Here is a 22079-nt window from a genome sequence, read left to right on the forward strand (position 1 = left end):
AGTTAATATCAAAATAGATACTTTATTGTGGGACATTATTACACCAACAGGGAGAAATCCACGTAACACTGGAAAACAAATTTACTGACAAATGTAACAAATAGTCAAAACCAGAGGATCAACATGAAACTGTTCCACAACCAGACCAGGATAGTGAAGAAGAAGCAGAGCGTCGCTATAGATAGAAAAGCAGCTGGAAGTGGAAAGCTGTCACTTCCTCTTCTGGAGCTCTCTGGCTAAGGCATCCAACTGTGAAGAGCATGACAGCAACATGAGACTCAGACACACTTTACTCAATCCACTAAAGTACTGCTATAATACAACTTTTTTTTGTTATTTTCAGTGTATAGATATGTGGGGCATTATTTGAACAGGGTGGCATCTGTGAACAACCTTGAATAGGATACAGTTAGTCCACTTACAAAGATATTTCTCAGAACGCTCCTCCTCTGGGGTCTCAAGTAGCTGCATTCTCCTGCCTCGCACAGCTTAATCTCCTCGGAAATCTGAGAGACGGAGAGTTAGATTTGGAATACGAGAGAAGAGCGAAGCGGGGAAGAATATCTTCATTCTCAACAGGAAATGCTCAGTGAATGAGAAAACCATGCACACACACACACACACACACTGATCCTGACCTCTGATGTGCCAAAGGAGTCCAGTTCCCTCTTGCCTCCGGGGTACCAACCGTGGGACCAGTGCTGGCCGTTGGACAGCTGAGCCCCCACACATAGAAGCAGCCCGAGCAGCAAAACCAGCCGAGATACACACATGATATTCCCACCTAAAGGCAAAGACGGACACTCAATCAGCTCTGATTATAACAGGCTATTATCTTTCATAATTTTGAATCGGATTAAGTCATTCTAAACACATTTGAAAGTGGATGTAAATCATGTTTTCTGTCAGCTGTTTTGCAGAATGTTTGAACTAGATTTTAAAAGGCATTCTTTACATTTCGATTACATTTCCTGTATTAATCAATCAGCTAAACGGGTTATTGCTTTTAAAACAACACTGTTTAATGGGACATACTTCATCATATATTGCCCTTCACATAGACTGTTTTCCTGTATGTCCTGCTGTGATATGTCACGTCAGGCCAAAATAATTGGCAGACAATAGACAACACCTTTACAGTAATAATAAACACTCTATTAATTTATTCAAATATTATATGTATATTTTAGACACAGAGTACATTAAAGCTATGATGAAGTAGAAGTAAGTGTCCTCACCTTGGTCGCAACTCTCACAACTTTATCTCTACAGGCGTCCTGCCAGAAGCTCCCTCTGCTTGTCCTTCAGGCGGTCAGTCGCTGAAAGTATCTCACAGGATCACAAGTTTCTTACTGTAGAGATTCTCTTCAGCCTCCTCCTCTTCCTCAATATATGTACCAGTCTAAAGGCCCCCCTCCAAACACGCATTTACATTATCATTCCCTACTCGCCCCGCCCATTGCTGACCCCTCTGGTCCCTCTGTTCCCAGTGGTGAATTGAACAGTCTCTGGGGACAAAAGGTCCAGAGGACGTAGCCAGTACCAATTATCACCTGCAAACAGCGCTGACACCCCTGGGATGGACTTCTGAATATTGTCACTCTGGCTGTACAACAGATTTAAGTCATTCTGTGAACAGATTAGTAATAGTTTCAGTCATTTATACTTTTTCTACACATACAGACTTAGGAAAACATGTAAAAATCCAAAATGTATTAAAAGTCTGGGCCTCACCAACAATTATCTTTGACTAATGGTATCTAATCGTATTTCTCAGATCAAACAGCAGGCCCTTGTCAGAATTTCCTCTCCTCTTGCACCTGTTATGACCACAGTGACCCGTCACACATCCTCCCTCTGACCCCGATGACCCCTCAGTCGGAGGAAACACAGATGACAAGGGGAACAAACACCTTCTCAATTAGTGGAGCAAAGGTGTTTCAGAGACCCAGTTCTTACTCAAGAAGTGACAAACAGCGTGACGTGCTGCTGTTGACTTAGTGCGACCAGCAGCTTGGCGACTGTTGGGTGCAGGCCAGGGATTGGTTGAAGCAAGATGCGTAACTGGTGACTAATGCTCTGGGCTCCCAGACTCACCTGCTGATGAGAAGCAAGAGCGATTACCTTAACAGAAGTCTGTCAAAAGGCATTTATGAGCACATATACAAGAGATGCAAACTGCTTGCAAAATCATGTAAATAATAATGAATTCAAGTTAATTGATTTTATGTTGTTGAAATGCAAAAATGTTTCCTGAAATTCTTCAAACTTTTAACCCTTTTCACTGGTGTGTGAACCTCGTGCTGGATTGCATGCTGAATTAACCCTCTTTTGATTCGTTCAACACAGACGTCTACTGATCGCACGTGACAGAAGGACATTTGTTACTAAGTAGTGTAATAATTCATGAAAGGAACCAGTGATCAAAGTTTTTCTGGATCCTAAATCATTACATATTAAAGGGATACTCCAGCGATTTACCATTGCACTTTGAAGTTGCCAAGACTATGAGTATTAGTCAAGCGCCAACATCACTGGATCCTACATTTCCCTTAATGCGTTTTCTCCTTCAACCCTCCCTGCCTCAAACGCTCAGTTCTGTCAGTTTCTTCACTTTGTAAATAAAGACTCAATCCTACACTGTTATTTTTTTCTTTTTAGGTATTATACTATCTCTTTATCTTTGATTAGGAATTTCTGTTGAGTTGAGTTGAGCTGCTCATCTGAATACCAGGTTCGGTCATTAGCCATTCTAACCTAATGTAAACCTTAGATGAATTCTAGGTATTACTGTCAACAGCAACATTTCTACAGTAAGCCTAAGTGATTTCTCATTTAATTATTTATTGGAGCCAAAAGCACTTTAAAATGTGATCGGGGGTGAAGGGTTAAACACGGATTGAAAAGCCTTCAAGAGCAACCCTCAAGAGGACTGCCTGATCTATAAGGTACATGAATGATTGGCAATTATTTTGCCCCACTGTACCATTAGTCTTCATTGAGAGGTTTAGCTGTAATGAGCATCAGGCTGTCCTGACTTGAAATGAGCATTTGAGACGTGTGAAAAGTTTGACGTACCTGTACACATGCTGAACTGTGTTTTTACATTAGATTTATAATAGCTTTGAAGGTGATTAAACAAACTTCTGGATATTCTAATGAGACGAGAAAGATCTTCACTGACTGAATTTTATGTCTAAACAAACCGAACAAACAAACGCATTCTCATGCTGTTTTACTTTGTTTATATGTGGCGGACCCTGCCACCCTTCTAGCATCAAACAGTATTCTGGTGACCATTTTTTCCTCCGAGAACAGCTTGTTTATTCAGTTATGGAAAAAAAAAAAAATTCTTGAGTTGGTATTATTACCTCATTAATAATGTAAATATTAAAATTCTGAGTGCCCCGTTAAAGACATAATAAATACAGACAAATGATAAAATCTCAAGCACTTTATTAGGTTTGAACAGTATCTTGCTTAGAAAGGCCATTTGGCATTATATAATTATATATAATTTTATCATATATATAATTATATATACATATATTCAAATGTTGAATAACAAAACACTAGAAACAAACAGATGCAAATTAAAAAATAGGATTTGCTTAAGACAATTATACCAAATTAAAAATGGCCAAAACAAAACATCTCTAATACATTTCAAAATGGTCCCGATACAGTTCAATATACATCTTTTAGAAAGAAAAAAAAGAAAGAAAGGGGGGAGAAGAAAATAAAATAAGCAAGGCAGCAGACAGGAATGAAATATAAATAACCTTACATTATGTACAAAAGGGAGTGGGCAGTGACCACTGGGGAAAAAATGGTCCAAAGGACAAAGTGAAAGAGGAAAAGGAAGCGATAAGTGGACACAAGTGAGTGGAGTTGGATAGGAGACATAGGAGGACATATAAAGGTGGAGAGAAGAAGAGCAAAGTTGGACTCCAGTCTTCCTTCAGTCTAACACTCTAGTAGTGGAGACATATTTTGATTCTCCGGGCCGTTCAAAATGTTCCACTCCAGGAATAAAGGGATGTGAAACAAGGACGATACTGCATAAAAGATGCAACTGTTGCTGTCCAGGGAAAAATCTATGAATTCTTCTTGAACACTTGGGTACCCACAATTGATTACTTGTCATGGATCCCACATTTAAGTGATATGGAATGAAATGAAGCCATTAAAGATGGAATTTAATTAAACAGTGACCTCAATGTTAGTTTGATCTGCACAATCAAGGAATCTATGACTAGAGGGAATGTGAAAGGAAGGATGACTGACCCAGTCTTGGTTTTGGCCCTATTGATTTGTCATACAAAGAGGTTTTGTCATCGTTTTAGGAAATACATGCAAAGATTCCATCACATGTCGAATGTAAAGTCTTTTTGAAAACCTACCAGTGAGGCACTTTTTTTAAGTTCACTGTAATAGCAAAACAGTGGGTCTTATGTGTTGGCACAGTGTCGAGTTTTGCTGTCAGATTGCAGTGAGACAAAGTGATCACATGATCCAAGCACACACAATAAACCCATGTAATTGAAGCACAGACAGAATAGCCAAAACAAAAAGCTTCCCCTCCCCTGCTGATTAAAGACCCAATAAGTGACCAAGTCAATAAATGAAGAACATAATGGCACCTAACTAAGAGTGCGGGCACTTGTGATGCTTTGGAACAAAAGAAGACCTGAAATGACAATGACGATGCACAAACAGCCATCCGTTTCAGTGACCGGTCAATTAAAATACCTGCTACTTTAAGTCCCGACAGGGGCCTTCGCCCGGGGCTTTGAGACCTGAAAGAGCTTCTCTAGGGTTCAAATATATTTCCCATAATCCAATATAAAAGGCCATATCACAGTTCTGACCTTATCTCTCATTTGGTTATTTTTAAGGGCTTTGCTTTTGGTGCAAATAGTGCATGAGTGTTCAAACAATCAACATTGACGCATCACCCTTCCTGAAAATTCAGCATGAACTTTTAATGACATCTATCAATAAATTAGATTTGATTGTGCTCCTCCTTTTAATAAAAGTAATTACATATGGAGTGTTAGTGTAATGCGTTAGTGTGATGTAAGTAATGTACAAGCACTGGGTTGTTTTAGTTAAAATCTACGTTTAAAAAAAAGATTGAGAACTCCTTAAAGGAATATAATTTCTAATATCGTGGCATTAAAATCTGTAAAAATGCAGGTGAGTCTCTGAATGCTCCTCTGCTGGGAGTTAAAACCATTTGCGGAGATGAACTCGAGCCTACTTTGTTCAATTTGTAAATTTAAACAATCCTGACATCCGTCTTTTCCTGAGCTCACGGAGTTGAAATTAGGACTGACCTGAAAGTCCAAAAGGGTTAACTGACATTATTCATCTTTCATTACAATCATAAAAGGGCAGGGCCTCAATTTGACCTCATCTTAAAAAAACAAACACTGTAATTCAAGTCTGAGTGCCCTCAATAGACAGCCATAAAAAAAAAAAAAAATCATAGCAAACATAGCATGGCACACCTCCACTATTAAAGTAACAATGTATCCATTATTGAGGAATATGTTAGCAACAGCATTCGAATAAAAAGAAACATTCTTCGGCATCAGTGTTCATGGTGGGAAATAAAAGGGGATCAGTCTTTAAAAGAGTGACAGTACAGCGTAGTGATGCGAGGCTGATAATGATATACAAAAGAAATGACAGTTAATTCAGGCAGGCTCAAAGGAAAACCCATTCAGAAAAGAAATGCTCAACACAATCTAAAAGAAATACTGACGTGCGTCTGTAAACAAGAAATATGCTGGGCGTATAACATTTGTTGATGTCTATGATGCAATAACGGAGTAACTTGTGATTTGGCTTGTCAACATGATCAACAATGCTGCTGATGCTGTAGCAGACTTCACCATAAAATACAGATTTTACATTAAAGCTTGACCAATTCTGCTGTTCCTTAAATTTCTGTATAGGGTAAAAAAAAAATCTATATTTATTTGCTACTTTCCCAGTTTCCTGTCGTATTCCAGGAGTGTGTTGGCTACAGAAGCTTAGACAGTAAAATAGCTTTCTTGTACTGAATGTCTACACATGGCTGGTGGAGTGTCAGACTCCAGAGCTGCACAACCAAGTGAGTGAAGGACTTTGGCACTCGGCAGATAGCAGTCTTTTCCGCCAGCTTATGCTCCAGTTCGAACAAACATGCACACACAGATGCTCAAAAAAATGAATGGCTCCTGGTATTTAGTGTGTGTTTTATGTGTGTGTGTCAACCTGAGCCTATGAGCTACATGACAGTGATTCAAGTCTCCAACCGTGAGTGACCTTTGAACCCCTGAAACTTAAAAAGGGGGGAAAAATAAAGAGTTTTATCTGTAAATGTTCAGGATTCTGCTACAACACATGTTGCTACAGCGCGGCTCTAGCACAGCCAAAAATGTTTTAAGTCTCTGTCCCTAAAAAAAAAAAAAAAAAAAAAAGAGAGAAAGAAATCCAAACATCCTTACCTTGACTCTGGATTTTTTTTTTTTTTTACATGAGCTTCCAAAGCATTAGATTTATATTCATATATATTTATATATATTTATATACCAATAAAATACATTACAGGTGCCACCCGAAAATGCAGCCAAACTCAAAACTGTGTCTGAAACCAAAGTAATAAGATGCAACACAGTAAGTATATATACATATGGGGGAAGAAAATGGGGGTGAAGGGCTGTATTAACAAGACCAATATTACAAAATATTCAAGAAGGCATCTCAGTTATTTTCTCTGTCCGACTGCTCTGCCCTGTCCTGTCCTCTGGGCCAAGGCCTCTGTTCCCTTTTCCTCCGGGCAGTTCATCCCATCCACAGGTCAAGTTGCGATGAGTCTTTATGTTTTTTTTTAAAAATCCATCAGATGGGAGTATGCAGCTTTCTGCATGGTAATGTATGTGTGTGTTATCTGGTGCGTGCATTATGCTTGTGTGAAGTGTTTGCAAACATCAGTCCATCCACGGCAGGTCTTTACTTGAAGTTGGCGTAGTCAGAAAAGGCATCGATATACTCCTGGACCACTTTGTAGCAGAACTCGTACTGCTCCTGAGGAGGGAGGGGAGAAACAGCCACATCAGTTGGGAGTACAAAATCTGTGATATTTCAGTTACTTAAGTAACCTATTCCTTGTTTCGGAGATTACTGTAAAATCACACAGCTGTAGTTTGAGTACTGATACATGAATTTGCGAGATCTAAGCAATTAGACTTATCACTTAAGGGGCATGAGGAAAATCTAAAAATCTACAAACTCACCGTTCGGCTTCCACATTCTATCTGCTTCATAAATTAAACCAATTTCTTAAAGTTATAGTTCAACATTTTAGGAAATATGTTTATTCTCTTTCCCAACTGCTCCTCACCAGTGTCTGCACCATGTGGGGTCTCTGCAGTCTGAGGCTCTTCACTGTCTGGAAGACATCCAGGATGCCCTCCGCCTTCACCCTCTCCAGGACTGTACTCAACGCACAGAAAGTCCCCGTCCGGCCAGCACCAGCACTGTGCGCACACACACACAAACACACACACGGGCATAATGTAAACCTCAATAAACACACTACAGTAAGCATGAACAGAAATACACACAAGAGGCTTTGTTGTGAGTGCACACGCTAAGAAAGGGAGCACAGCAACATTTCTGGGAGCAGTTAAAATGTCACAAGGAAGAAGAGAACAATTCTTCTAAGTTGTTTTTTCCTGTGATTTCATGGCTGCAACAACTTCCCAGACACACAGCAGCTCACTTGATTGCCAGAAGCATTTTCCATGTGCAACCGTGACACAAAAAAGTCTATATAATTTAGTAGAGTATTTGTTTTTTTCTTACACATGTGCATACAACAAATATTATAAGAGCAACATAGTGTCAAGAAGGTTGTGTGTGTTTGTGTGTGTGTTTGTGTGTTTGTGCCTTACCTGCAGTGCACTGTGATGGGGTGGTTGCCAGACTGCTGCTGTTGTTTTTGCACCGCAGCAATTATATTAATCATGCCTTTACCGTCAGTGGGGATGCCCACCTCCGGCCAGCCGTGGAAATGGAACTGACGCACCGCTCGAGCCTTGTTCTCCTGTAAAGATTGAAAAGAACAAAAAGAAAAGATGAGGAAATGAAGGCAGTATTGCAAATACTGTTGTTGGTGTATGATCAGTATGAGATAATCTTGGCTTTAAAAAGCAAAATGTTAATTGATAATATTTTGTCAACTGTCAAACCTTCCAGTGTGTTTCTATGTGTCCTTTCTTACCCTGTTGTTGGTGACCAGGAGGTCACGCACTGTGTAGCTCTCGCTCTCCTCCTCCCTTTTAATCTCAATGGAGATGTCCCCGTGGACCACCGCTCCATCACTGGGCCAATACTGAGCACACTTTTCCTGCAGAAGCCATAATGACAGAGATGGTCAAATTACCACGCTTAACGACAAGGTGAATCTCAGCATAGTGGTTTTCTAATTCTCCAAATATCTAAACACTAATGACTTTGAAGGAAAGAAACAAATTCCAATTTCATTAATAATTAATTACATGAGCAAAGAAGGAAATTGATACCAAATCCACCATGTTTGCTAGAAATAACCTTAAGGTCTGGTCATTAAAGAGGATTTCCTGGTATGACTGTCCTGTTTGAACAATTCCGGTCAGTCTTTGTTGTAGCATCGTGACCACTAATAATTTATATCACATTTTATTAAAGATCTAACATGAAGATATGTTGGAAAACCACTACAGATCATTTTACCCATGTTTTACAAGACTGGAGGCCTTGCACTACCATAGAATAAATCATCTAATATCAATATTCTATTTTAGCCAGTTATTGACCTGATATTCAATACCAGTGTTTGTAACTGCACACATCCACACAGACACACACCTGCCCTCTCTCCTCCAGCTCGGTGAGCATGACAATGGAGCAGCTTCTCCACTCCCAGATCATCCTCCAGAAGTCCTCTATGGTGTGCTGCAGGGGGCCCTGACTCGCCATGTAGGAGTCCTTCTGACGGTAGCCCTGTGAGCAGACGGAGGGGATGACAGGAAGTAATGTCCAGAGGGAATGCAGAGATGAACGGTGGATACAAAAATAAACAGTGGGAGGAAGAAAGGGAGACTTCAAACACCTGATCGATTGCTTGCATTAATGAAATGAAATGATCTACTCTTACGCAGGTGCTTTTACACTCACATCAATGAAAGAGGCATTCACGTAGTCGGTGTTCTCCTCTCCTCGCTTGACTGGAATGATCACTCTGTTGAACTCGTCTGTTAGAAGAGAGGAGAAACATTAACCTTTAAGAGGTGACACACGGACTATACATCTGCAATTTCAGTATGTGCATCACGGCTCTCATCACCGTCCACAGGCACAATAATACTGTATAAACCCACAGATCACTCACATGGAATGATCTGCAGCACTCTGTTCTTCTTCATGTTGGCCGGCAGGTTGCCTGTTCTCATCTTGTCGTTCTGAATCTTGATGGATGTCAGTTTCTAGAAATGATGAGATTGAAGCCGTTTAGATGAAGAGGTATGAGAACTGAGGGGTCAAAGAGAAAAGCTGTCTCTTCAAACATGCAAGCAGACCTTGAATTCTGCCTCCAGCCCACTGCTAGCTCCAGGTGAGGGGGAGTAGAGTTTGGCCAGGTGGGACTCCAGAGAGGTCACTTCCAGCTCTGTGTCTCCGTACAGGTAGTGCTCTAACAACGCCTGGAAGATGAACACGTACTGCATCTGTTGGGCAGAGTGAGAGAGGTGAGGAACAAGTGGAAGTCGGAAATTGTTGTACGCAACAAACACAGCATCTTGGGTATTCATGTGGCAAGAAATCAGGGATAAATTAAAATAAATTAGTCATACTGTGATTTTTTTGTCGGACAATGTGATTGCGATATGATTCATGATTAGTGGGAAAGATCATTTTTGAATGACATATGCCTTTGCCTGTATTGCAATTTTGGTCATGTTTTGATTAACTGAGCAGCCCCAACAGAAATTGCATTGTATTTTCAGCAGTGTGTTAACACTGGACTTACATCAGTCTGGACCATCTGACAGCGCTGGGCTCTGATCCTGGTGACGAAACCAAACACGTCCACCTTCCTCTCAGTGTTCATCATGTCCAACATGGCATCGATCACAATGAAGGTACCCGTTCTCCCCACACCCGCACTGACAGACAGAAATATGACATGTTGTGAGTTGTGTGTTGGATGAAGATAACAGCAAAACAGGCAAAAGCAAGAGAGCGAGCTTTGATCTACTTACCTACAATGGACCACAATGGGCCCTGCATACTGCGGGTTGCAATTCTTGACTTTCTTGAGGAACTTCAGCATGCCAATAGGAGTGAAGGGCACCCCGAAGTCTGGCCAGCTGGTGAAGTGGAACTGGGTGACGAGCCTCTGAGGCTTCTTCCCAGACACATCTCCCACCTGAGGAGCAAACACATGAGTGTGAACTAGGTTTCTTTTTAGGTCACTAAACTCAAATCACGGCATATCCAAAGTGTTGAATCTTGTTTTAATCTATTTTGTGTCAGTAATCTGTGTCATTATACTTTAAAAAAAAAAAAGAGTCTTTAGATAAATACTGCAGCAGTTTTTATTGTGTATTCAGTCACACAAACACTTCAGGAGAAAAACAGAAGGTAAACAGAAACAATTACATCCTGGGACTCACACTCTCATGACACATTACCTGTTGGATGCAGAATTTGCGGATGGTGTAGTCCACCAGAACCATTGTGTCTTCTACAGACACGCGGATGTTGCCGTATGTCCAACAGCCCTGGTCCGGCCAGTACTGGGCACACTTACACTGAAATGCAGAGAGGGGTTCACATTGAGCACACTCACAAAGCTGTGTATACAAGGTAGTAACAGCCTCAAACTATTTCACTTGTGAAAAAAGGACAAGAATACTGCGTGTATAACAGAATGAGTGTGAAAAATGAAAGAGAGGTTAAGGCAAAGTCGGGATTTGGAGACTAGTCATGCTTGCCCTCACTTTAAGAAGTGCACCGTTGAACTAACTTTGCAGATAAAAACTTTGCAAATAAAGACATGTTAAACATAAAACCAAACTGTGCTTTTCAAAAGGGATATCCAGTCCCAACTGTATATGTAAATTATATACCATTATCAAACACAGTATATAAACACATGAATCATCAACCCTCCGTCTCCAGGTCGCTTACCTCTTTTCTCTCCTTCAGATTGGTCACCATGACAATAGTGGCTGTGTTCTGCTCCCAGATCATCCGCCAGTAGTCATTTACCGTTTCCTCCTTCGGCCCTGAGAGACAGAGATAAACAGAGACACAGAATCTCAGAGGACGAGTAATAAACAAATAATCGGGTAGTCTGTTCGTTAAATAAACTACAGCACCGCCTTTCTGCTGCCAGTGCATTCACAAACTTTACCTTGAGCTGCAATAAACTTATTCTTCTCTTGGTAACCCTGCAAAACAAAGACGTTAAGAAGACATGTTATGATGGGGTAAAATAAGAGTCCATAATATTTAGAGCAGAACTGATTATTTTGCTGGAAGAAAATACGGCACTCGTACTAACATTTATAAAGGAGGCGTTGATAAAGTCAGAGTCGGGGACTCCCTCCAGAGATGAGAGGTGCACCCTGGAGTGATCATCTGAGGGAGAAAAAGCAAAGGAAGCAGAGGAGGAGCACAGCGAGAGAGGAAGTTTTAATTACACATGTCAGATTGCATTTTCTCCATCCTGACCACAAAAGTATAACTCGGTAAATCACTTTGTTAAATGTCTTTTACTGCCAGCTGTCTGGTATTTACTATGATCTTACTGATTCATCTTTCTTAAAGCTTTACTAGCAGATAACGTCAGTCAGTGTCACAGCTCTGTTGTCACTCACATGGCAGGATGTTGACATATCTGTTCTTTTCTTTATTCTCTTCCTTGGAAGCAGCGTCGCATGATGCCTGGATGGGGCAGACCGGCAGCGCCTAAACACACAGACAAAAATGCACACATTTAGATAACAGGGAAGAGCAGACAGACGTGTATCAGTTCAAAATATCTCGGTGCGATCCTGCGTATCATTTCCTGCTAGCTTCATCCTTTTGTTTGGTGTGTGTCTCATACGAATCACCCCGAAGTATTCTCTTGAATGTGCTGCAGCAGTAGACTGATTATCTGACAATACAAATAAGTCAGATGTGTCCAGTAAGATCTATCCATCTCTTTAACTTTCGTGTCTTGATGTTGCATTTTAAAATTAATAATCTCAAATGTCTTTTGTTTACTCTGTCAAACTGTAAAAGTTGCTTTCCCACACAATTAGCAATACTTCACCAAGTCTGTTATAAAGATGTTATAACGAACGGTAGTTTCCAAACCTTTGTTTTTTTTGACATATCTCTATCAGTTAAGCTCCAGTACCACTTCATCTGCACCAGCCTTCATATTCCACGTGTTCACTCTAGTCGATTTTGAAGGGAATGTTAACTAACGCCCCAAAAAATAGATATTAATTGTAGAAAAATTTCATACACTTGAAATTACGGCTGCAATGATTAATCTCAATCAATTAACTGTCAACTACTAAATTAATCTTTAACTATTTTGAGGTTTGAGGATATTTTTTCTAACTGAAGGGTAAAGGTTTAGGTGCCAGCATTAATATTAACTAACTCCCACTTATTACTCTTAGCAAAAGCATTGATATATGACTTCATTAATTAGCTAACTATTTTTTTTTTTACCAGTTTATCCATTAGTTTTGGGTCATTATTTCAGTTTATCTATTGCTTTAGGCTACATATTTTGTTATTATATGTTAATCCTCTTTAGGCTGACTGTTTTAACCTTTAACTGAACCATTTTGACACTCCATGCACTCTTTTACTGGTTATTGTGAAATAAATGTAGTTCAGATCAGCATCACATCAATTTTCTTTTAATCCTTTTTATATGGTTATTTTCCTCTTAACCACAAATATGTGTATATATTATATAGCAAATCTGTATTTCAAATTTTTCACAATCTTTCCACGACCCCTGATGTAACTGAAATACGTCCTGGTCTACAAGCACCTGGTTGGGACTTATTTTGGCGATAGGGTTATGGGTTAAAGGTCCAGTATTTGCTATCTGAGGGTGTGTGTTGAGTGTGCCATACATTAAACTCCTCCCTGAAGAGCTTGTTGTCATCAGCCATGCGACGGTTCATTTCTTCCTCGAGCTTGTCGACGGGAAGTGGAGGGTACTTCCTGTTTGTGCTGGGTGAGCGGGCCAATAGTGGGACGCTCTGAAGTTCTGCGCCGGCGAGCAGGAAGGGAGGAGGCAGGAGAGGAGGGAAGGAACGGGAGGGGTGAGACAGGTGGAGATAAAGACAGGGGAGAAGGGGGTAGAAAAGTGAGAGTTGAGCTGTCTTACATCAAGTTGCACTGACTTCATCATTTGTCTTTTCTAAAAGTGCCCACCAGAGGGCGATGTGATTCAACACTGAAATGAGCGAGGTTACTGCAGCCCTGTTGGTTAGGTAATCACAGCGAACAAAAGCCTTCTGCCAGCACTCAACCAGTGTAATGTTATCGCCGGGGAAGCGAGATCAATCAAGTGTTATCAGAAACAACTAAGAGTAACAGGTTAGGTCAAGTCGGCTGTAAATATTTGCTGATACGACCCAAAACAAATAAATGAGTGCTGCTCAGTGAGTGCTCAGTCACATCTGCAGACACAGACAAAGCACACACAAACACAAACACTGATGCATGTGTTGGAGTTTTACCTGTATCATCTGATCTACCATTGGTCAGTCTGAAGGAGTTTGAATGGCTTCCCGCCTGCTTGTACTTTTTAAACCTGTCAATCAACACAGATCAAAGTGCATATTAATACACAGAGATTCGTGTGTATCTTTGTGACACACACACACACACACAAATAAAAACATATCGCCTTAGTCTCGCAGCTGAATGCCAATCAGCCATTGCCATGGTAACAGGAGCACCTCAGGCTTTCACCACACGTCTCCAGCTTGTGTGTAACATCAGCCGCACTTCACCAACCTGAGCATGTAGAGGATGATGATGATGAAGATGATGACCAGCAGGGAGGACAGAGCCACCATGACTGCGATGATCGGCATGTCATCAGACTGGTTGTTGTCTACATCAGAGACGGAAAGAAAGCAGAGAATAATGATTTGTAAGATGGATTTCATAAAAAAAAAAATCAAAAAGGTGTCTCAACACTTGAGGTGAGTCAGTGTTTAAACTGATGCCAAATTCCATTGCCCTTACTGAATTAGTCTCATATTACACCATTAGAGGAAGCTTGAGGTCTTAAATGTGAATGTTTTATCAGTTTATAAATGTAACACATTTTAACAAAAAATTATTCAATGTGCACAAAACATGGGAAGGTATTTTACTTGTTTTTGTTTTTTATACATAAATATTAATTCAAATATGACCATCTATTAAATGCACAACGGAAGTGTGAGAAAGACCTGGAACATGAAATAACTTGTTAATTAGCAAGCGTTAGAGGCAAGTTTGCAATGGTATGAGATTTTTCCAATATGATAACCATCTCAGTAAAAATCACAGTACCATGTGGCATTGCACAATTATTAATGTTATCAGTTACAATGAACCTTAAAAGGAATGAAAGAAGAAAGTAATTTTTGGTTGGTCGCAAAATATTATGTACCGACAGACATGAAACTTGATATAAACTTACTATAAAATACTATACTAAATACTGTAGATAAGCAAATTTGCACAGTGGATAACTGTCTATTTTCATAACGTGGTATACCTTGAAACTCGTATGCCACTGCAATCCTATTTAGAGATGCTGTTCAGCAGGTTTGTTATCTTCGGACAAAGCCAGACAAGCTATTACCCCATTTTCAAACTGTCCTCAAAGGACAATTTCAATTTCATACTGTTTTACTTTGACCCTTATGAGCAGGCACCTTTCTAGCTTCAAACACCTTGGAACCTTATTTCCCTCAGAGGATGACCTGCTCATTCACTTATGGAACTACATCAAATAACTACTTCTGAATTTGTATTATTACCTAATCGATATCCTAAATGGTAACTTTTCAAGTTTGAATTTCTTTTCCAAAACTGCATAGTGCACCTTATAGCTAAATTAAGCTAACCAGCTGCTAGCTGTAGCCTTATATTTAATGTGCAGACATGAGAGTGATATATGCATACCTTACTTTTAATAGACCGTGTTTTTTTTTAATCCCTCTGTCATTTTATTTAGTTTTTAATCTGTTGTTCTTAATTTGTGTTTTTATCTGCAGATTGTTCCCCTTTTTCTGTGAAGCACTTTGTAACCTTGTTTGGAAAAGTGCTATATAAATAAAGCTTATTTTTATAATTATTATTATTACTATTATCACTCTGTCGATCAACTGAAAAATCTATTTACTTACTGCTTCGGCAAAATTGTAATGAATACTATAATCAATATCTTAGTGGTTGTTTAAAGTCCCAAAAAAAAAGTTTTTCAACTTGTTAACATTTCAGAATGTGGGTAAAATAAACCAAGAGCCAAGGTTGTAAAATGACCTCTGCCTCTTTCAACACCCGCCTGGATCTTTCCTTTCCGTAATGGTCGTCCATGTTAATATTTTATTGAGCTTCCAAAGGAAAAGAAAACCCAAATAGAGAGGCAGAAAGAGTGCACAAGGCTGTCCTTTGGAGTGAGCACATAAATCACAGATTAACAGTTGAGAGGTTTGACCCTTGGCTTCACGATGACAGCAGACACAGGGTGATGGTATAACACACTGAAACATTTAGGATGTTTGCCATAAATTCCTAATGAATTATTCAGGGTTTTAAGGCTAAATGCTTGTTTTGAATCAGGCACCCATGGAGGACTATTGTGATGCTACTGACTGTTGACAAAGCACTGTGGTCACACGGGCTTAACATTACAAATTAGACATTACATGAACCAAGTCATCTATTCTTTGTGATGCCTCCTGTAGATTACAATAGCTGACCAATTTGTATGTTTCCACCACGCGCATGAGTTACTGGTTGAAGGCAACCCTGTGGTCTTCCTGGTGACCTTACACTGTCACTGTTAACACAAAAGACATGAGATCTGCGTGAACAACAACAGGAGTTTGGCGCACAAAAAAAACTGGCTGCCGTTTGTGTGCTGATGACTGGTCAGTAAGACACACTGGGTGACAACAAAAGAAGAGATTTTTCCAGAAAACTGCATGGCAGCGGTGACAATGCAATGACAAAATCAGCTGTTCCAGAGGCCGACTCAAAAATTCAAGAAAGCTCTTAACGTTACGGACAAACTATGCGGCAAAGAATGCATCATTTGACTTCATGCTCCATGTGCACTTTCTGGTGGGAAGTGGTTTGGAACGCACCCCAGTTATGTTGCATTTTCACACACAATTCCCAGGACATTTCAGTGTTCTCCCTCGGACAATGTGTACATTGAATGGAGCTGGAGCACAACAGGCTGTGGGCATCATGTGGAATTGACACAGCCTTGACAGATCTGATGCCATCTAGAAGTGCTCACAGCTCTCCACACAAGGCTCACAGACGGCCAGGGGGAGACAATAGAGCAATTACATAACACCTAACAACCAAAAGTGATTATGTTATATAACAGACAGACCATTCAGCAGTGCAGGCACAGCTGTTGTATTTATGTTGACCAGCCGTGTATAATGCTCATCTGAACTTCTACAGCTTCCCATTAAGTCTGAAAATACACTCCCCAAGTGTTTTTACACCAAAACAGCTTCAAATGCTCCTGCAGGATGATTCAGAACTTACTTGCTGTTATTATGATCTATGATAAAAACCATCCTTCTGAATCAATCAATGAAATTTGATAGTGATTTGTGCGTTTCTCTATAATCATGTAATATGAATAATTAATGTAAAAGAAAAGGGTGGGGGGAGTCATGTTTCACTTACAAGGATATTACTAGGATGGTCAGTGAGCAGACACAACGCTGCTAAAAGTGAAGCCGAAATTTAAAGTATTCTTCATGTTTAAAGCGCTGAAGTCCATTTAAATGCTGCAATCCAAGTTTCATGCTGTACAAAAGCAGCATTACATGAAATCAACAAGATGCATAATAATCTTTCATCGACAGTTTGTTTTAATTCAAAATAACAGTTTTAGGCAGCGTCCGGGTTGTTTGGTTTGGTGGCACTCTCATTCCTGTGGGTGACTGGTCAAATACAGGTATGTCACGTCAGGATATTTCCAGCACTGCTACAATGGAGTCTAAAAGCAGAAAAGTGTTCGACTCTCTAAAATATTAAAGGTCGACTCTTGACCAGAAAGCTCACTTGGCTGCTCTTTGGAGCTGTTGCTGCGGCTTTGCCAGGCTGCATGAATAACACACGGCTCGATGGAACAACACAAAAAAAGAAACACCCCGACACTCTCATGTGGTATACCATCAATCTGTGATGTTTATGTATTCCAGGAGTTATTCGAATGAAGCCTTGCTTTATCGCTGCATCCAGATTTCTTTAACCTTTTCTATTTCAGTTAGGCCATGTTCACACCAACACTACAATGTGTCTTGGAAGATCTGATGACAAGTGGCAGTTCTAAATACAGAACCGAATGCCCCCAAAATGTGTTGAGAATTCATTAGGACCTAAAAAAAACATAAAAAACCTCTCTGGCCCAGCTGCATCCAGCTGATCTGCCGGTGACAAACGGCCTGAATAAAAAGTATAAACCTGAAGCAAATCACAGAACAGTGAACAGAGTCTTTTTTCTGTTTAGCATCAACTGAAATTTTGTTGCGGATAAAATCAAATGAGAGCAACAAAGAAAAATCCCATCATGGAACAATCTGCAAATATCTTTGCTTTAATTTCAAACACTTCTCTGATTCAGAAGTTTTTTGTTCTGAATGACTCTGAACAACTGCGGAGAGTGTGAAAATGGTAACGGCTTACATTCAGCTGTAGGTTTATGCAAAGACAGACAGACAGAATCATAGCAGTTCCCATGACACGGTAAGTGGGTGTTATTCCATTCAAGATAAAATGAGTCACTGAAATCACAACATGTCTTGTTTTTTCATGGCATTCTGGTCTATTTAGGCTACCATTGGTAGAGTACAACATATGTTTGTGTTTTTTATGACTCATCCCCATGTGACTGTAAAAAGATGCTACATTACTATCAGGGCTGTAAAAAGTACCCTCAAGTCATACTGGAGTAAATAAAAGTTAAGATATCGTGTTAAAATACGACTTTGGTAAAAGTGGAAGTCACTCATACAAATAATAATTGAGTAAAATTATTTGATATTAAATGTAATTAAGCATCAAAAGTATACGTAAAAGTGAATTACACATATTTACATGTATGTATATCCTGTATACTATGGGTCGACTGAGTACCTGCCTGGCCAATTATCGTTTTTTTAAAATCACATTACTGATTTTAAAAAAAATGAATTGATGATTTGCTACTTTGGCTCTGATGCAGCATGCAATCTGCAAAGTAACTAGTAAGTAAAGTTATCAAATACATTTAGTGAGTAAAACGTAGAAGTATGAAGAAGTATGTCAAAACTGTACTTAAGTGCAGTACTTGAGTAAATGTATTGAGTTACATTCCATCAGTGATTACTATAATAAGTGTAGACACAATTCCCTAATCTTTAACTTTGTGTATATTGTTTCATGGTGGATAGATATGATTAAATAAACAGACACCCCTGAATATGCACACACACTCACCATGTGGGGTGGTGTCTGAGGTGAAATCTAGCCCAGGTTCTGTGGTGGTCTCTGTCTCCTCCGTTACTATATAGCCATCATCATCAAGGTCAGTCTCTGTAGTTGGGGGGTCTGGAACATAATCTATGGTGTCGTTGTCTCCCCCTGCCGGGGTGGGAGGAGGGGGAGGCTCTGTAGTCGCGGGTGCCTGTGGGGCATCAGTTGGAGCTGGAGGTGGGGAGAATGGCAACAACCTCCCCGTGCCATTGGGGCCCACTTCTTCTGCATCATCCTCAACAGCTGGGGCTGTGGTTGTGGTGGTGGTTGTTGTTGTTGTTATTGTCGTCACCGGGATGACTGCGGGGGCAAGCGTCGTGGGTGGGCCAGCTTGGGCTTGTGTGGGTACGACTGTGAAGTTGAGAGATGGTGCGACTGGGGGATCTGTGGGTTTGGCAGTGATTTTTGGAGGACCTAGAAAGAAGACGACTTTGTTCAGTATGGTGCAATTTTTCAGAGTGAGCCTTTTAAGTTAAGACGGTGAATAATAAAAGGAATTTGATGTAAGTGAACACGGTTCGTACTTGTGATGGGTACATGATCCTGGGCTGAGGCCCCGAGGGCTAGACTGAGCAGCAGGAGCAGGGGACACACACCCATTCTGCCCTAGATGGAGGAAACACAACAAAAAGGATAAGAAGGTTTTAGTCATGAACAAACTCAAATCTCTTTGAAATCAATAAAAAAAAAATTTACTCAATCCAAAGATTTTTTCTATTAAGATCAGTAGACTTGATCTCTGTGTTGTATAACCCACTGTCTATTTTTAAATCTTCTAGCCTAATCCCACATGTTCATTTTTGGAAGGTAATACTATAATACTAATACTAACATACAAACAAATCTAACATGAAAAAAAAAACATGAATAATGTTGCACCTGTGCATGTTAAATGTTTACCTGAAGAAGGGAAGTTGGCATCAATCACTCATTCGCACAGCGTGGTCCTAGGAAGCAGACAGAGGACACTTAGACACTTACTGTAGCATGGCAGAGGAACTCATCACTTTATTTTGTCAAAACAGTCAAGAAATATATCATTTTTCTACTGTATTATTTATTATCTATCAGGATAAGGACTATGGCTGCACAATATATATCGTTTCAATATCAAAAGTGCAATGTGCGCATGTGCGATAGTCACACCGCAGCAGGTGCAATGTCAAGTAAGGCAGTCTTGGCCATTTTATAAAATGTGTTACAACGTAATAAAGCATTAACAGCAAGAATTGTCACGGCTCAAAAACTAAATTAACTACATACCCGATGTGTTCAACCCACTAAAGTTAGCTGCAATTCGAGCCGAGGTAAATACATTCCCTGTTTCAGTCTGGCATGAGCCGTGAGGGTAACCAAGTGACATTTCAAGTGATTTAGTGAATCAGTAATCCTCAATGTTCACATTAACTTAAAAATTAAATATGTAACATTTATAATTTTAACCAGCACTGCAACAAAGCAACATTTTTGTAGTCTGTCATACCCGATATCATAATGTGAGTTTTTTCCAATATCTTGCAGCTCTAATAAGGACACAGGTGTGAAGAAAGCAGACTCATTTTCCCTAAAAATGTACATTAGCATTTGGCAAAAATTCATTATTATGATTTGGTGACTTCCAGCAGAATAACACCATGTTCATATGCTCATATTATATATTCACTTTTTTCAATTTGATTCCCAGGAAATTTGATAGGGCTGGGGGAGGAAATATCAATACATGGATGCATTTGGATTCTCTCTTGAATATTATGTCTTGATGCAGAAAAAGACAGTGACCTGTAACAATTCTGTGAGACAGGGCTGTATGTTCCTTACGTCTAAATCAACTGGATGCTGAAATGAAATGGACGTAAACATCTGGTTTACATTCTAAGATAGGCTGCTTCTTGGTTTTGGTGAGGATGGCTGAGTGTATGCAAAGACAATGGAAGTAAGACTCTCATCCCTAAAATTATAGTTATATTCTAATTAAAGAAGTAAGATATAATAGATAATTAGAAATGAGTTAAAAACTAACACAGTAATTTCATATTCATCTACTTTTTCAACAGGGCTTTGACTTAAAAAGGCCAAAATAAACTAACATTTGACACATTCGTCACCCGCAGCACGACCAAAACAGAATTAGTGTCACATTTAAATTCCTGCAGTGACGGTGAATCAGCACTTAGGACTCTCTTCACCCACTGACATGGGGATGAGCGGGTGGAGGCCAGAGGACTGACAGACTTGGAGAAAGCATGACGGAGGCTGGGTGGTCGTCGGCTTGACTGGCTGTCAGTCTTTTCATAATCCCAGAGGCCAACGAGGCTGTTGTCTCCCTGACTGAGCTGTGATAATCCCTGGACCTAATCCCGTGGTCCTGACCCTGAAATAATCCAGCCCGTCTGCCTTTGCTCACAGAGATACTTCAGCACTGAGCCAAACACCGCAACGCTACAACACACAAACTGATGCTTTACATCAGGGATTATTGCATCAGTGGGCAGAGGATAAATTGGGCGCTAAAAGCCCTAATAGTGCCAGTTGCCAATCTTCTGGTGTTTTGAACTGAGCTCATTCATTGCGGTACTTACATTCTGGTTTTAGCAAAGAGCTGTTTGGCTCTGACTGCAGCCTGAAATGGGGCATGATGAGCAAGTTATGTTGTCAATGACGATGCTATTAACCTACAAATCCAATTGTTGCAATCCCTTTCTCTCCCTCACCCAGCCATGCATCCATTTAGCCAGCAAATGTCTGCTTCCCAAAAACAATTCATGCCTTCAGCAAAACAGTCGATGGAAAAATTCAACAGAGATGTCTTTCTAATTATTTTTGCTATGGATGCCCTTTTGGGAAACACCAACACTAACACAAAAAAGTTTCTTTTGGCTTGAATTTTAAGTGGAATAAGGGCAGGCTGTGTCTGTTCTCGTCACAGAAATGCTTTCAGAAGGACCTTCTCTTTGTTTTTCAGCTGACTGAATTGTCTGGGTTGCAGCTAATTAATACATTTCATCATCAATTAATCTGCCGACCATTTTCTCAATAGTAAAAATTAAACATTTAGTCCATAAAATCTCTGAAAATAGTTAAAAATGTCTATCCCAGTTACCCAGAGGGGATGTCTCCAAATGTCTAGTTTTTTCCGACCAATAGATATTCAGTTTACAAATGTAGGTGAGTCATGAAATCAGCAAACGTTCACATTTTAAGTGCTGGGAATGAAGAATGTTGGCATTTTGTCTTAATAAAATTACTGAAATTATTAATTA

At 39.9% G+C, this 22079-nt stretch overlaps 2 protein-coding genes across 2 annotated transcripts in view; both read right to left on the reverse strand.

Annotated features, from left to right (window-relative positions):
- Positions 1 to 14: 14 nt before the first annotated feature.
- gnrh2 (gonadotropin-releasing hormone 2) lies at positions 15 to 1338 on the reverse strand. Its single transcript, XM_084349776.1, has 4 exons — positions 1239 to 1338; positions 639 to 784; positions 423 to 506; positions 15 to 249 (listed from the first exon to the last, which is right to left on the reverse strand). The coding sequence occupies exons 2-4, from the start codon at positions 771 to 773 to the stop codon at positions 211 to 213; spliced, it is 258 nt and encodes an 85-aa protein (XP_084205902.1). The 5' UTR covers positions 774 to 784; positions 1239 to 1338; the 3' UTR covers positions 15 to 210.
- Positions 1339 to 3441: 2103 nt separating this feature from the next.
- The window catches only part of ptpra (protein tyrosine phosphatase receptor type A), a 28389-nt gene continuing 9751 nt past the window's right edge, over positions 3442 to 22079 (reverse strand). Inside the window, exons 2-22 of the mRNA XM_084349067.1 lie at positions 19720 to 19766; positions 19344 to 19425; positions 18784 to 19233; positions 14074 to 14173; positions 13794 to 13867; positions 13182 to 13318; positions 11916 to 12006; positions 11600 to 11676; positions 11450 to 11486; positions 11224 to 11321; positions 10725 to 10844; positions 10293 to 10459; positions 10061 to 10196; positions 9612 to 9758; positions 9425 to 9518; positions 9211 to 9287; positions 8902 to 9036; positions 8276 to 8401; positions 7947 to 8098; positions 7394 to 7529; positions 3442 to 7077 (exon numbers count right to left, since the gene is read on the reverse strand). Coding sequence (XP_084205193.1) covers positions 7003 to 7077; positions 7394 to 7529; positions 7947 to 8098; positions 8276 to 8401; positions 8902 to 9036; positions 9211 to 9287; positions 9425 to 9518; positions 9612 to 9758; positions 10061 to 10196; positions 10293 to 10459; positions 10725 to 10844; positions 11224 to 11321; positions 11450 to 11486; positions 11600 to 11676; positions 11916 to 12006; positions 13182 to 13318; positions 13794 to 13867; positions 14074 to 14173; positions 18784 to 19233; positions 19344 to 19425; positions 19720 to 19740 — 2532 coding nt within the window. The 5' untranslated portion in view covers positions 19741 to 19766 and the 3' untranslated portion in view covers positions 3442 to 7002. The remainder of the gene's footprint in view (positions 7078 to 7393; positions 7530 to 7946; positions 8099 to 8275; positions 8402 to 8901; positions 9037 to 9210; positions 9288 to 9424; positions 9519 to 9611; positions 9759 to 10060; positions 10197 to 10292; positions 10460 to 10724; positions 10845 to 11223; positions 11322 to 11449; positions 11487 to 11599; positions 11677 to 11915; positions 12007 to 13181; positions 13319 to 13793; positions 13868 to 14073; positions 14174 to 18783; positions 19234 to 19343; positions 19426 to 19719; positions 19767 to 22079) is intronic.

Source organism: Pagrus pagrus (genome assembly GCF_965226575.1).
Source record: "Pagrus pagrus genome assembly, chromosome: 3".
Lineage (NCBI taxonomy): Eukaryota > Metazoa > Chordata > Actinopteri > Spariformes > Sparidae > Pagrus > Pagrus pagrus.